The sequence below is a fragment of the Coenobita brevimanus genome, chromosome 54 (genome assembly GCF_032717465.1).
Source record: "Coenobita brevimanus isolate Jiangsu-jjx chromosome 54, ASM3271746v2, whole genome shotgun sequence".
Taxonomy (NCBI): domain Eukaryota; kingdom Metazoa; phylum Arthropoda; class Malacostraca; order Decapoda; family Coenobitidae; genus Coenobita; species Coenobita brevimanus.
Window position 1 is genome coordinate 22288741 of NC_137007.1, and position 14421 is coordinate 22303161.

Below are 14421 nucleotides of genomic sequence, written 5' to 3' on the forward strand. Positions count from 1 at the left end.
ACTCCCCCAACCTCAGTATGCTCTTGCAACCATTACATACCTTCTCATTCTGTCATCCACACACACACATAATCAATCATTGCCTTCCGTTCATTCAATTCACCAACCATCCTTTTCATTTCTCACCATGTATACCTGTGTATCATTTTGTTAGAGGGTTCTGGCTATCACCAACCCCCTCCCCACACAAATGTCCATTACAGCACTGCCATTCTCATCCACTTCTGCAGGCACACCCCACTCACCAACTACTCCATCCACCACCTTCACAGTCCCTACTTTTCCATCCATATCTCCAATCAAAAACACTCTCTCATTCCTTTCAAACTTTTCTATGCATGCTTCCATATTTGCCCTGAACTCTTCTTTCACTCTTCTTGCACGATCTCACGTCAGTGCATACGCACACATAATCACCTACATTTGTAATCCTACTTTTAATCTTACCACACAATCCTTGAACCAACTGATCCATACTCTATTATATTCTTCCATCTCTTGCACATAACAATAAATACTCCATCTTTTGCATTTCTCCAACAGTATTTCATTCTACCATCATACCTTGAGGGCATTCTTAAAGTGGTATGTGGCACGGTCAGTGTCCTTGCCAGCACGTTTGGTGAAGAGGAGAACTTTCTCATAAAGGAAGATGTGGCGCTGGGCAGGCTTGAGGCGTAGCTCCCGAAGACCTTTCTTACTATCATTCCACACACTGAACGGGCCTTGCATTAGTAACTTCCCAAGGTCAGCCAAATTGCCCTGCAATACAAGGGGGAAAACTCAATGATGGATGCAAATTAGATAGTGTGACCCATCATTTTGTGTGAGTTTTTTTTTTGCATGAAATACATTTTATATGGTAGTACAGTATTAACTTCTACCCCAGTTCAATTTATGAGATCCTATCCACAATTTGCATGCCTCCATTGGAGGAAAAATCATGTTTTCCCCATGTAAAAAGGTATTTTTAAGTTTTAAAGTGACTACACAGAATGAAGTGAGTGAAGTGTCTACCTTACTGAGATTTGGTGTCCACCACCACACCAAAACATGACATGAATATTCTACATATGGCATGTGCATTAAAATGGTGAACAACATTGAACAGTTTCTTTTAAGGTCTATGGTAACAATACCTATGTGAAATGCATGAAAACTGAGGGAAATGGGTGGGGGGAGAATTTTAAGTGGGCCAAAATGGGAACTCTGAGGAAATATTTGGATTTTCTTAGACAAATTCAATGAGTGATTCTTCTCTCATTTTTTCCCTTTCATGATACACTAGCTGTCCAAAATGAGGGGTCACTGTCCACTGTTCATTTTTGAGCAAATAATGGAAGTAGAATAACATGAAGATGAAATATCAGTCACTTTAAGGGAAGATATGATGAATACTCAAAAAATATATTATTTAAAAATATTACTGTAGTAATACTGCTTTTGGAGATCTGAAAAGAAAAGTGGAAAATACTGAAGTACAGCACAGAGTACTGTGGGAAAGTCAGAACAGGAGAGAAAGGACAGGAATGGGAACTTTCAGCAGATATTTGTAATCAAAAATACCAACCAAGTTTTAGATATGGTGGCAGGAGAAATAATCCTAGACAATGCAAGCTGACGATATGATGCAGAGTGTCTTGACTCCAGGTCATAAATATCTTGCAGTCATTAAAAACAAGTGCCAGATTACAAGATTCCTGCACCAATCATATACAATGAGCTCATCTATTACATGACATATTGGCTCCAAATAAGCACTGCATAACAGAAATTTGCATTGTAGAAACAACAGAGCATAATGGAAAAAAATGACTTTGAGTCCAGCTTCCTCCAGTGTCATCCTTAGTGACCTCCAATCCAGCCCTAGCCTTCTCTGGCCTTAAAATAACCACACATGTATAAACATGTTTCATAATGCACTAATATACACATCTATGAACATACTTATTGTAATTACAGTGAACTCTGATGGCGGAAGGACTTGGTGTGAAGAAGTGGAGAGGAGGGAGGGGGAATGTGCACAGTGGTTCTTAACCCCTTAACCGCGGGGCGTCACTTTCGTGACGCTCGGCCACAATGGATCATACCGCGGGGCGTCACTTTTGTGATTCTGTGTTATTTTGAATTATCCCGGGCTCTCAAGTGGTGGCTTGTATCATCTATCAGTACTGCCAATGTCCAACACTAGTCAGCACTCCAAATCTCATCTGTACTCCCATCCATTGTTGACATTTTAGCGATTTTACCCCCTTTGTGACTCCCCTCCCTACCTGCCCTCCATTACCCTGTCCTCTCACCTCCCACGCCGCGCTGCTACGGAAATTTCCCCCTTCTCTTTCCACAGATTTCATCCATTGAAATAAGCCCTATGCCCTATACTTATACAAAACAATATATACCAAAAAAAAATAAGGTAAGTGATAGTGTTATACACCAGGAATTGGCTAATTATCACCTGACAACACCTCACGTGCATTCATTCGCTACATTACCACGGTAATTTCCCCTTTGAATTATGCCTTGTAATCGATGTCTGTAATAAAAATATATATCAGAAAGGAAGGGAGAAGCCTAAGTGACATTTACATTCACCTGGAACTACCTATTTCTTTATGTATTGCCGAGATTTTCTACCTATAAAAAATTAGCATGTAAGTTAGCAGCAGTCAGCCTCAGTGTCATTGTCAACCCTTGCCTTCTCAGATAAGCCACGGCATTTAGTTCCTTGTCCTCTGCTGTAGTGAAACCATGTCGCACTCGCGCCCCGCCATTTCTGCCGCTTCTGCGCCCATTGCAAAGGGCCCCGTGACCTCTACCCCCAAGAAAAGTAGTGAGGAAAGCAGAAAAGGACTTAGTGACTTGCAGTGGCACGTGAACTAGCAGAATTGTCCATGGTGATGATGGACAGTGATTTTGACGATTCGGGTGAATCATGTGATGAGCCGGGTGAGGTAATTGTGCCAGAAAGTGCTAGTACGAGTGCTTCAGTGTCAGAAGTAGTCTCTAGCTCCAAGGGAAAGGAGCCGTTAGTGCAGCAAGGCAAGGAATTTGGGAAGGGAGTGAAAAGGCGGCATGATAGCCCCAGAACAATGCCCCCGGGTGACCCAGCCTGCCATGAGTCCCGAGTTCATTCACCTCCCCGTTCCCCAAGCCCCACTTCACTTATTTCTTCCTCATCGTCGGCTGAGTTATCTCCGGAGTCTTCGTCGTCGGAGTCACCACCAGCATCAACAGTGAAGGCAGGCCGTAGAGGAAGAGGTAAATCCAGGACTTTGAAAAGTAGAGTTGGTAGTAGGGTAAGGGCTGCTAGTGCTGTACAGCAACCCAGGGTCAGTGCGAGTGACCTTGAACCAGATAAAGCTGCCTCACAGCCACCCCCCACCACCACCATCACCCGCCCTACACCGCCACGACAGGGAATCCTGGACGCCTTCGCATGGACGGAAGGGTCCGATTTTGTGCCTGAACATTTAGTGTTTGATGAGAGCTCCTCAGGAGTTCAGCCTGCCTTCACTATTGACGATAATGCTGAGTGTGTGGACTACCTTTTGGCCTTCCTAGATGACGAAGTCATGCAGCACATATGTGATGAGACCAACAGGTATGAATCACAACGTGCTGCAAGTGGTACAGGTGCAGCCAAGATGCAACAGTGGTCCATGCTGGGAGTGCAGGAGCTGTATGTGTTCTTTGCCCTCATGCTTCTCATGCCACACTCCAAGAGGCATGAGTTGGAAGAATACTGGTCCATGGACCCCTTACTACCCTCACCCACCTTCAATAAGTACATGGCCAGAGATCACTTCCGGAACATCATGGGGAAACCTGCACTTTGCCGACAACGATGTACCTTCCCAAACCGACCCACTCTGGAAGATCCAGGAGATTCTGAGCAGAATGAAGGATAAGTTTATGTCATTCTTCCACCCCTTTCAGAAGGCTGTCATTGACGAATCCTTGGTTTTGTTCAGAGGACGTCTTCGGTTTGTTCAGTACATTCCAAGCAAACACCATTGCTTTGGAATTAAGTTCTTTGTACTGTGCGACTGTAAGACGGGGTACATCCTTGACTTCGTCATTTATTCAGCCAACACTGTCGATCTGGATAAAACACACCCCCTTGGCTTCTCAGGCTGTGTAGTGAAAGTGCTCTTTGAAAAGTATTTTGGTGGGAATCATGTGCTGTATACAGACAACTACTATGCAGCACCGAAACTTGCCAAATACCTTTCTGAGCACGGCATTGGCTCCTGCGGCACTGTCAAAAGTAATCATGCCCACTTCCCCAAATTCACAGAGGCAGGAACCTCGCAGCGAGGAGACGTGCACCTACGCAAGTCTGAGAAGATGCTGGCAATACGGTGGCATGACAAGAGGGTCGTGCACATGCTCACCACCGTACATAAGGGGGAGATGACAGACAGTGGGAAGGTCGACCGTAGGACAGGCGAACCTGTGAGGAAACCTGATGCTGTGTTGGACTACAATATCAACATGCGGCTGGTGGACAAGTCCGACATGATGACTGGTGAGATCAACTGCCTCAGGAAGAATACTAGGTGGTACAGGAAAGTTTTTCTGCATCTCATAGATATGACGATGCTGAACGCCTTCATCCTGTACAAGATGAAGGTCAAGCCACCCAAGTCCTTCTCCCTGAGGTTGTTCGCCAGGACTTGTGTCCAGCAGCTGCTGGAAAGATATGGTAGGGTGACAGCAGCAACTCCAAGGCGCCATCCAGTAACACTTCCCGACCGACTTGAGCAGAGGGCGTATATGGATCGGCACAGACTGGAGCTATGCCTACCACAGGGAAAAGGAAGGCTGCGATTCGCAGGTGTCAGGTGTGTGCACATACCACCCGCCGCACACCTGAGCACAAACGCACCTCTTGGCAGTGCGCTGAGTGCCAGGTTCCCCTCTGTGTTACCTGCTTCTTTGATTACCACAGCCAGAAACAGTTCTAACAGTGCAAGTGTGAAAGGAGAATAATGTGGAAATAATGTGTAAATAGCAAGTGAAAGCAATGGATGTTCAGTACATATGATTGAACAATGTATTATAGTTTTATCTTACTGAAAGTGACAGTGAATAACATAGTGTAAGTAAAATAGAAGGGTAAATATTGAAAATAGAATAGAAAATGTAAATAGTAATGTAAGTAATTGGTAATATAAGAATATGAGTACAAATAATTTATGTTATAACAGTGAAAGTGAATCCGTGGCTCTCTACGTATTTTACTGAATGAAAAATTGAATGACTTCAGTGACAATAAACTAATACTACTGAAGAAAACTTATGGAGAAAGACTCCAGATATATATAAGTGTGATATAGTAATAGAAATATAAAGTGTGAAGGGTTTTATGAATAATAAGTGACAGAGTACCAAGAGCGAACTAGCGCAAGTGCGACGATCAGATGCGCTCGTAATTTCCATTGCTTTCACAGTGTTTTTTTTTTGGAGGTAGAGGGGTTTCAAGAATACTCCCCCAGTATCCCTGCTTGTCGTACGAGGCGACTAAAAGGGTTGGTGGTGGGTTAGTGCCCCACCCCGTAAAAAGAACTAACTAAAAAAGCAAATAAAGTGCCTCGGACCCGGACGGACCATACGTTGACGACTAAGGAACGGACAAAGGACATTCTGAGAGTAGGAACGTGGAATGTGAGAGGAGTGAATGATGAAGTGAAAGAGAGAGAGATTGTCCAGGTGCTTGAGGATGCAAAAGTGGATATATGTGGATTGACTGAAACTAAATGGAAAGGTGAAAGGATGAGAGAATGGGAATACGGTGTAGGTATATGTGCGGGAGTCAGTGAGAATGAGAGGGCAAGAGAGGGAGTATGTCTGATGATAAGCAAGAAGTGGAAGGAGAATATAAGAGAGTATGGAACAGTGGGTGCAAGGATTGTATGGGTGAGGATGAAAGTAGGTATACAAGCATGGGCGATTGTATGTGTGTATGCTCCAACAGAGGATCGAGTGGCAAGAGTGAAAGATGAGTTTTGGGAGAGAGTAGAAGCATGTATGGACAAGTTTGAGAGGAGCGAGAGAGTGCTGTTGATTGGAGACATGAATGGCAAAGTCGGGAATGTACGAGTGGATGGAGTGGTTGGTCAGTGGGGTGTGCCAGCGGAAGTAGATGGGAATGGTAGTGCTTTGGTGGACATCTGTACTGGTAAGGGGTTGGCAATAGCCAACACCTACTTTTGTCATAAGATGATCCACCGGTATACATGGAGAGTAATGAGGAGGATGGATGGTGAACTTGTTGAACGAAAGGCAATGATAGACTACGTGTGTGTGGATGAGCGAATGAGAAGACAAGTGTTGGATGCAAGGGTGTGGAGAGGGTGGGGGAATGGAGTCTCGGACCATCACTTAGTGATGGCCAAGGTAGAGCTGCAAAGAAAGTGGTTGAGGAGGCGAAGGGGAAGACAGGAGGAAGCAGCTCCTGTGAGAAGAGTGGAGAAATTGCAAGATAGTGAGAAGAGGACAGAGTATAAGAGCATAGTGGAAGAAAGATTGGGAAGGTATGAGCTAGAGCAGATGGAAGGGGTGGAAGACGTATGTAAGATATTCACGGAAGAGATAAGCGCAGCGTGTGAGGCGGTTTGTGGAGTGAGGAGGAGATGCAAGGGTGTGCAAGGGACAGCATGGTGGAATGATGAGGTGAAACGAGCTGTGGAACAAAAGAAGAAGGCATATGGTGAATGGTTGGCAAGTAGAGGTAGGGGAGAAGATGAGAGAGAGAAGAGAGAGGTATATGTGAGCAGGAGAAGGGAGGTTAAGAGACTGGTGAAGGAGAGTAAGAAGAAAGTGGATGAAGAGTTTGGGAGGAATTTGAGTGTGAAATGGAGGGAGAGTAAGAAATTGTTTTGGAAGGAGGTAAAGAAAGTAAGGCAGTGTGAAAGGGGAAATAGTAGGGGAGTGAAGGATAGGAATAATAGATTGTTGGTGGAGAAGAGAGAGAAATTGAGGAGATGGAAGGAGCACTTTGAGGATTTGTTGAATGTAGAGAGTGAGAGCAGTGTGAGTATAAGTGGTTGGGGAATGGCTGGGAGAAGAAGAGATGAGAGGAGGGAGGAAGAGATCAGTAGGTCGGAAGTAGTGGAAGTGATGAAGAAGATTAAGCTGGGAAAGGCCCCAGGAATTGATGGAGTGTGTGGTGAAATGCTTAGGTATGGGGGTGAGATTGTTGTGGAGTGGATATGGAAGTTGTGTAGATTGGCTTGGGAAGAGGGAAGGGTTCCAGAGGACTGGAAATCAGGTATAATTGTTCCTCTGTACAAAGGAAAAGGGGAGAGAGAAGTATGTGGTAACCATAGGGGTATTTGCCTTCTTAGTGTGACTGGTAAAATATATGGTAGAATACTCATTGATAGGGTTAGGCATATGACAGAGGAGCTAGTTGGAGAAGAACAAGGGGGATTTAGGAAGGGAAAAGGGTGTGTAGATCAGATATTTGTTCTAAGATGTTTAGTGGAGAAGTATCTAGAGAAGGGAAGGAAAGTGTACGCTGCCTTCATGGACTTGGAGAAAGCTTATGACAGAATAGATAGGAAAGGTATGTGGAAGGTATTAAGAATATATGGAGTGGAGGGGAAATTGTTGAGTGCTGTGAAGAGTATGTACGAGGGAGCTAGGGCTACGGTGCGAGTGGATGGTGAGCTGAGTGAGTTCTTTGATCTCAATGTGGGACTGAAACAGGGGTGTGTAATGTCTCCTTGGCTGTTTAATATATATATGGATGGGGTCGTAAAGGAGGTACAAGGTAGGGCAGTGGATGTGGGGGTGGCCCTAATGAATGAGGGTGAGATTTGGAAGCTTCCGGTGTTGCTGTTTGCTGATGATACAGTATTGTTGAGTGAAGATGAATGGGAGTTGCAAGGTTTGGTGAATGAATTTGGGACAGTGTGTAGGAGGAGGAAGCTGAAAGTTAATGTAAACAAAAGTAAAGTTATGGTGTTTGAGAGGAATGAAGTCACAGAGTGTGCAGTGAGGTTGGATGGTGAGGAAATGGAGAATGTGAGTGCATTCAAGTACTTGGGTAGTGTGATGAGTAAGGATGGAACTTTGGGGGATGAAGTACGTGAAAGGGTACAGCAGGGAAGGAAGGTTGTTGGCACACTGAAAGCAGTGATGAGAAATAGGGAGGTGAGTATGGAAGTTAGGAAGTCACTGCATGATGGTATTGTGATCCCTACCCTGACGTATGGAAGCGAGGCGTGGACCTTGCAAGAGGGGAACAAGTCAAGAGTGAGAGCAGTGGAAATGAGTTACTTGAGAGGAGCATGTGGAGTGACATGGAGGGACAGGTTGACGAATGAAGAAGTGAAGGAACATTGTGGGGTAGATGTGGATGTGGTTGAAAAGATTAGGAGAAATACACTGAGGTGGTTTGGACATGTGGAGAGGATGGAGAATGAAAGACTGACTAAGAGGGTGTATGTAGGTGAGGTGGAGGGAGGGAGGGGGAGGGGTAGACCGAGGATGAGGTGGAGGGATGGAGTTGAAAGGTATATGAGGGAGGGGGGGGTGAGTTGGGGGGAGGGGAGTCAAATGGTGGGTGACAGAGTGACTTGGAGGCGTTTTGTCTGCGGCCACCCTTTGCGGGATTAGGGCGTCGGGCTATAGATAGATAGATAGATAGACGGATCCCAAATCATAAAGTAGTGTTTATAGTGTTAATATCTGGCTGTGGTAATCATATTACGGGTTGTCGGGAAGTGTAAAGTGGAGACTTTGTTACCCAACTTCAGAGGTCTCCACAAGTTCTATGGTAACTGATGAAGGCTCAACAAACATTCCAGGAGAAAGCTGAAGGTATGTGCCATAAGCATATGTAATTTTAATATTCTAGGACTAATAACTGATTTTTGGCAAATATTTTTTGAGAGTCTGTCGGAGCCCGAATAACCCCGAGGGATACACAAAACATTGGTAAACATGCCCGCGGTGTAGGGGTTAATGCACTCATGTGCCCCACACTATGAGAATGAGTTATAAAATGGTTGAAATGCTGTATCTGGGCCATCTCAGGCCTGTGTTTTGCATTATACTAATTCTATTTATGCTATTAAACCTTTATAGACCTGACAACTGTTTGTCTTGTTATGCATGAATCACACATTGAAAATGTGCGTTCCAGGTGAGCTGACCATACAGGGGGGTCCATACTCCATGAATACTGTTCTGTGTGGTGGAAATACAAATGATATCAATAATTTCTTTTCTATCAACTCCATCACTTGGCTGCTTGGCTTTTAGAGTAGGCCAAGTTTTGGATGTCTTTTGTGTCAGTAAGGCATGTGTCTTTGTATTCATTGGTTAGCTTCTGTACTTACATAAGTGGAACCTGGAATTCATTAGGTGCATCTTATGACATTCAGTGTAATTTAATCCACTTTGCACCAACAGAAATTTACCAAGTGCTAATTTAATAGACTTACGGGATCTACTACAGTGTACCTGTAAAAGCTATAATATATATCAATACTATGCCTAGACTAGGCTTTCTGTTCTCTTAATCACTTCAGCTGAAAGGAAAAAAAGAAAATCACATCAGCACTGTTTCACAGCTTTGACCCAGCACTTAAAATGCTCTTGAAGGAAACCTCTCCACTCTAAACTTGTTCCCTTTTGCTAGACATCAAAGCACAAGTCACAATTCATTTGTTTCCAACAACAATCTCATGGAAATCTAAATTCAACTTACAAACACTCATGGGACTTGCGCATTTTACTTATTTTTCTTTTCCCACTTTTCAGTTTCTTTCATCTGCTTCATGGAAGTCATGGCCCTTCTTTTCTCCTCTTTGTATCCCTTATATTTTGCCTTCCCTGTTTTTTTGTGCTTAGTTGAAGTGGGTGAGTTCCTGGTTTTCCTAAAGCTTTATGCAGGCTTTTCCTTCTGTGCCATTACATGGCACTTCCACTTTTCCCTAATGCTGTTAGCAATTTATTATTCTTTTTCTGTGCTTAGTTGCAGTAGGTGTGTTCTGTTAGTAATTTACTATTCTTTCTCTGTGCTTAGTTGCAATGGGTATACTCTTCTTGATCTTATCTTTATGCTGTGGTAAGAAAGGGCACCCATCATCCACCCACTTAGTGTAGCACTACTCTGTTTTAGGGTAACTCCACACTGAGTGGCAAGCCAAATGATTTCCTGTAAACCAGGATATCATTTACAATGCTGGAAGGTAGCTTTATGACCAACCAAAACGTGTTCCTTATGTGACAGCAAGTGGGTGGGCGGAGGGTTAGTGCCCCTCCCTGGAAAACAACTGACTAAAAATGTAAACAAGATGTTTCGGACCAGGACTGGCCAACAGGTGACGACTAAGGATTGAACAAGAGACATGGTACAGATTGCAACATGGAATGTAAGGGGTGCAAATGATGAGGTGAAAGAGAGAAGAGATTGTCCAGGTGCTCGAGAGATCAAAAGTGGACATAATGCACATGGAATAACTGAGAATAAATGGAGAGGTGAGAGTGTGAGACAGTGGGAGTATGGATGGGGCATAAGCACAGGAGTAGGTGAGAATGAAAGGGCAAAAGAAGGAGTATGCATTGTTGTGTGCAAGTGATGGAAGGAGAATATATGAGAGACTGGACCATTTGGCTCAAGGATTGTGTGGGTATGATTGAAAGTAAGACTACATATGTGAATGACTGTGTGTGTATGTGTCAACACACAATTGTGCAGGTATAGTGAAAGAAGAGTTCTGGGCAAATGTGGAAGAGTGTATGGAAAAGTTTGAATAGAATGAGAGAGTGTTTCTGATTGGAGATATGAATGGATAAGTAGGGAATGAGAAGGTGGATGGAGTAGTTGGTGAGTGGGGTGTCTATCTATCTATCTACTGCCAGACACCTTAATCCCTTATACGGGGTGGCCACAAACAAATCGCCTCCACGTCACCCTGTCCCCCGCCATTTCACTGCCCTGCTCCCAATTCACACCCCCTTCTCTCATACACCTCTCCACTCCATCCCTCCATCTCATCCTTGGCCTTCCCCTCCCTCTCTCCCCTTCCACCTCACTCACATACACTCTCCTCATCAGTCTCTCACTCTCCATCCTCTCCACATGGCCCTCAATGTGTTTCTCCTAATGCTTCCTATCACATCCACATCCACACCGCAATGCTCCTTCACATCCTCATTTGTCAGTCTGTCTCTCCATGTGACTCCACAGGCACCTCTCAAATAACTCATTTCCACTGCTCTCACTCTTGACTTGTATTCCTCCAACAACGTCCAAGCTTCACTTCCATACGTCAGAGTTGGTATCACAATACCGTTATGTAATAACTCTTTCACTTCCATGCTCGCTTCCCTGTTTCTTATCACTGCCTTCAAGGAACCAGCATCCTTTCTTCCTTGTTGTACCCTTTCAAGCACTTCACCCTCCAAACTTCCATCCTTATTCATCACACTACCCAAGAACTTACATGTACTCACATTCTCCATTTCCTCACCATCCAACCTCACTGTACATTCATTGACTTCACCTCTCTCGAAGACCATAACTTTACTCTTCCCTACATTTACCTTTAAATTCCGTTTCTTACACACTCTCCCACCCTCATCCACCAAGCCTTGCAGCTCCCCTTCGTCTTCACTTAACAACACAGTATTATCTGCAAACCACAGTACAGGGAGTTTCCAAGCACTGCCCCCTCTCATTAGGGCCATTCCAACATCCACTGCCCTACCTTGTATCTCTTTTATAACCCCATCCATATACAGATTGTGCCTGCAGAAATAGATGAGACTGACAGTGCTCTGGTGGACATTTGTGTGGGGTGGGGGTTGATGATAGCCAATACCTTCTTTACAAACAAAATGATACACAGGTATATATGGTGAATAATGGGAAGGATGGGTGGTGAACTGAATGAATGGAGGGCAAATTTGATTATAATTATGTGTGTGGATGACAGAATGAGAAAATGTGTAATGAATGCAAGAGCATACAGAGGTTGGGGGAGTGGACTTTCTAACCACCATGTGGTGGTGGCAAAAGTCAAGGTTCAAATGCAATGGAGGAATAGAAGAGGGGCAGGTCAGCGAATAATAGTCCATACAAGGGGGACAGAGAGGATGCAAGAGGATGGGAAAAAAGGCAGAATATAAGAAAGAAGTGGAGGAATGAATGGGTGAATATGATTTGGAGCAGATGGTGGAGGTGGTAGGAGTGTGTGCAAGATATTCACGGAAGAAATCTTTGCAATATGTGAAGTGATGTGTGGGATGAAGAGACGACAAAATGGGGTGCAAGGAACAGCATGGTGGAATGAAGAGGTGAGACAAGCTATGATGCAAAAGAAGAAAGCATGTACTAAGAGTATGGGAAGGTTGGGTGTGGAGGAAACTGAGACACAGAAGAGAAAGTTATATGGAGGGAGGAAGAGAGAGGTGAATAGATCAGTAAGAGAGAGTAAGAAGAGAGCGTCAGAGTAGATGAGGAATCTGGAAGGAACTTGAGTGTAAAGTGGAGGGAATGTAAGAAAATATTCTGGAAAGAAGTAAAGAGAGTTAGACAGGGTGCCAAAGAAGTTAGTTGGGGAGTGAAAGATAAAAATGGTAGATTACTAGTGGAGAAGGGAGAAAAAGTATCTTGAGTGTAAAGAGGAGGGACTGTAAGAAAACGTTCTAGAAAGAGGTGAAGTGAGTTAGACAGGGTGTCAAAGAAGTTAGTTGGGAGTGCAAGATAAAAGCAGTAGATAACTAGTGGAGATGGGAGAAAAAGTGAGCAGATGGAGAGAACACGTTAAGGAACTGTTGAACATAGAGAATGAAAGTAATGCGAGCCTTAGTGGCTAGGGAATGGCCGGGAGAAGGAGGGATGTGAGAAGAGAGGAAGAAATCAGTAGGAAGGAAGTTGTGGAAGCATAAAGAAAGTCAAAATGGGGAAAAGTTAGTTGGGAGTGCAAGATAAAAGCAGTAGATAACTAGTGGAGATGGGAGAAAAAGTGAGCAGATGGAGAGAACACGTTAAGGAACTGTTGAACATAGAGAATGAAAGTAATGCGAGCCTTAGTGGCTAGGGAATGGCTGGGAGAAGGAGGGATGTGAGAAGAGAGGAAGAAATCAGTAGGATGGAAGTTGTGGAAGCATAAAGAAAGTCAAAATGGGGAAAGCCCCAGGAATTGATGGACTGTGTGGTGAAATACTGAAGTCTGGGGGAGAGATAGTAGTAGAATGGATATGGAAGATGTGCAGATTGGCCTGGGAGGAAGGTAGAGTCCCAGAGGATTGGAAGTCAGGTATAATTATTCCCCTGTACAAAGGAAAAGGGGAAAAAGAAGTGTGTGATAATCATAGGGGCATTTGTCTTCTTAGTGTAACAGGAAAAGTGTATGGTAGGATACAGTACAATCCCTGCTATCCGGTATCAAGACAAATGGAATACTCAGAAAAACGGGAAAATTCAAGGGTTGGTAAAAACATCAGTAAGTTATAACTGCACCATTTTGAATGGACCGCCAAACCGCCGTTTTATCGTGTCACGCAAGGCTGGCTGGGTGAAGTCGGACTAAGCGAGGTGAAGGCATTTCTGGCTAATGTAAATCCCTAGTAAATCCTCTAAACCAGCCCTCCTCTTCCCTCTTTCCCCTATTTGAATTCAGTCATCCTCCACACCCTCCACAATTTCCACAAATCAAAAGTCTGCTTTTTACCACCAGACAGTAAACAAGCTCTCTTGCTGTTGTGTTGCTCTGTTGGACGGTAATTTCAACACTCCAAAATGCCTAAAGAGCAAACTAAACGTAAGCGTGTCGTGCTTACCTTGAAACAGAAGCTGGACATATGCAATAGACTTGAAAAAGGCAATCATTATAAAACACTGATGACCGAATATAATGTAGGAAATCCAACGATTTATGATATCAAGGCCCAAGCATCCAATCTCAATGATTTTTTCATGAAAAGCGAGACACGTAAGTCCATTGAAAAAAGGTATACTCTTCATCGTTCGAGTGGTTTTGCTTAGAAAGATCTAGGGGAGCACCTATTTCTGGTCCTCTTATACAAGAAAAAGCAAGAGAGTTTCACAGTAAAATGAATACAGAAGTCAAATGTGGTTTCAGTGTTGGATGGTTAAATCCTTTCAAAAACAGGCATGGAATTTGTAAACCAGACATCTCGTGAGAGAGCAAATCAGCAAACGCCGGTGTTTTTCTTCCTAACGGACCGACTCTAACTTGCACCACATAAATTCATCTTAGAACGCATGTATGCTGGCAGAGATGAAAAAAACAAAAAGAATAGGAATGAAGGTTGACTTTGTTGGAAGAAAAAAATATATATATGCTTGCACTTCATATGTACATCATGTATTTTATTTTGTGCAAAACAGCTGATTGGCGGCTGGTGAAGGGTGGAATGATGGAGGTCAGTCGG

The 14421-nt window shown here is 43.8% G+C and overlaps 1 protein-coding gene across 1 annotated transcript in view; it reads right to left on the reverse strand.

Annotated features, from left to right (window-relative positions):
* LOC145401055 (guanine nucleotide exchange factor DBS-like) overlaps positions 1–14421 on the reverse strand; it is a 1269176-nt gene that overhangs the window by 231097 nt on the left and 1023658 nt on the right. The window contains exon 22 of the mRNA XM_080273428.1: positions 565–762. Within this exon, the coding sequence (XP_080129554.1) occupies positions 565–762 (198 nt within the window). The remainder of the gene's footprint in view (positions 1–564; positions 763–14421) is intronic.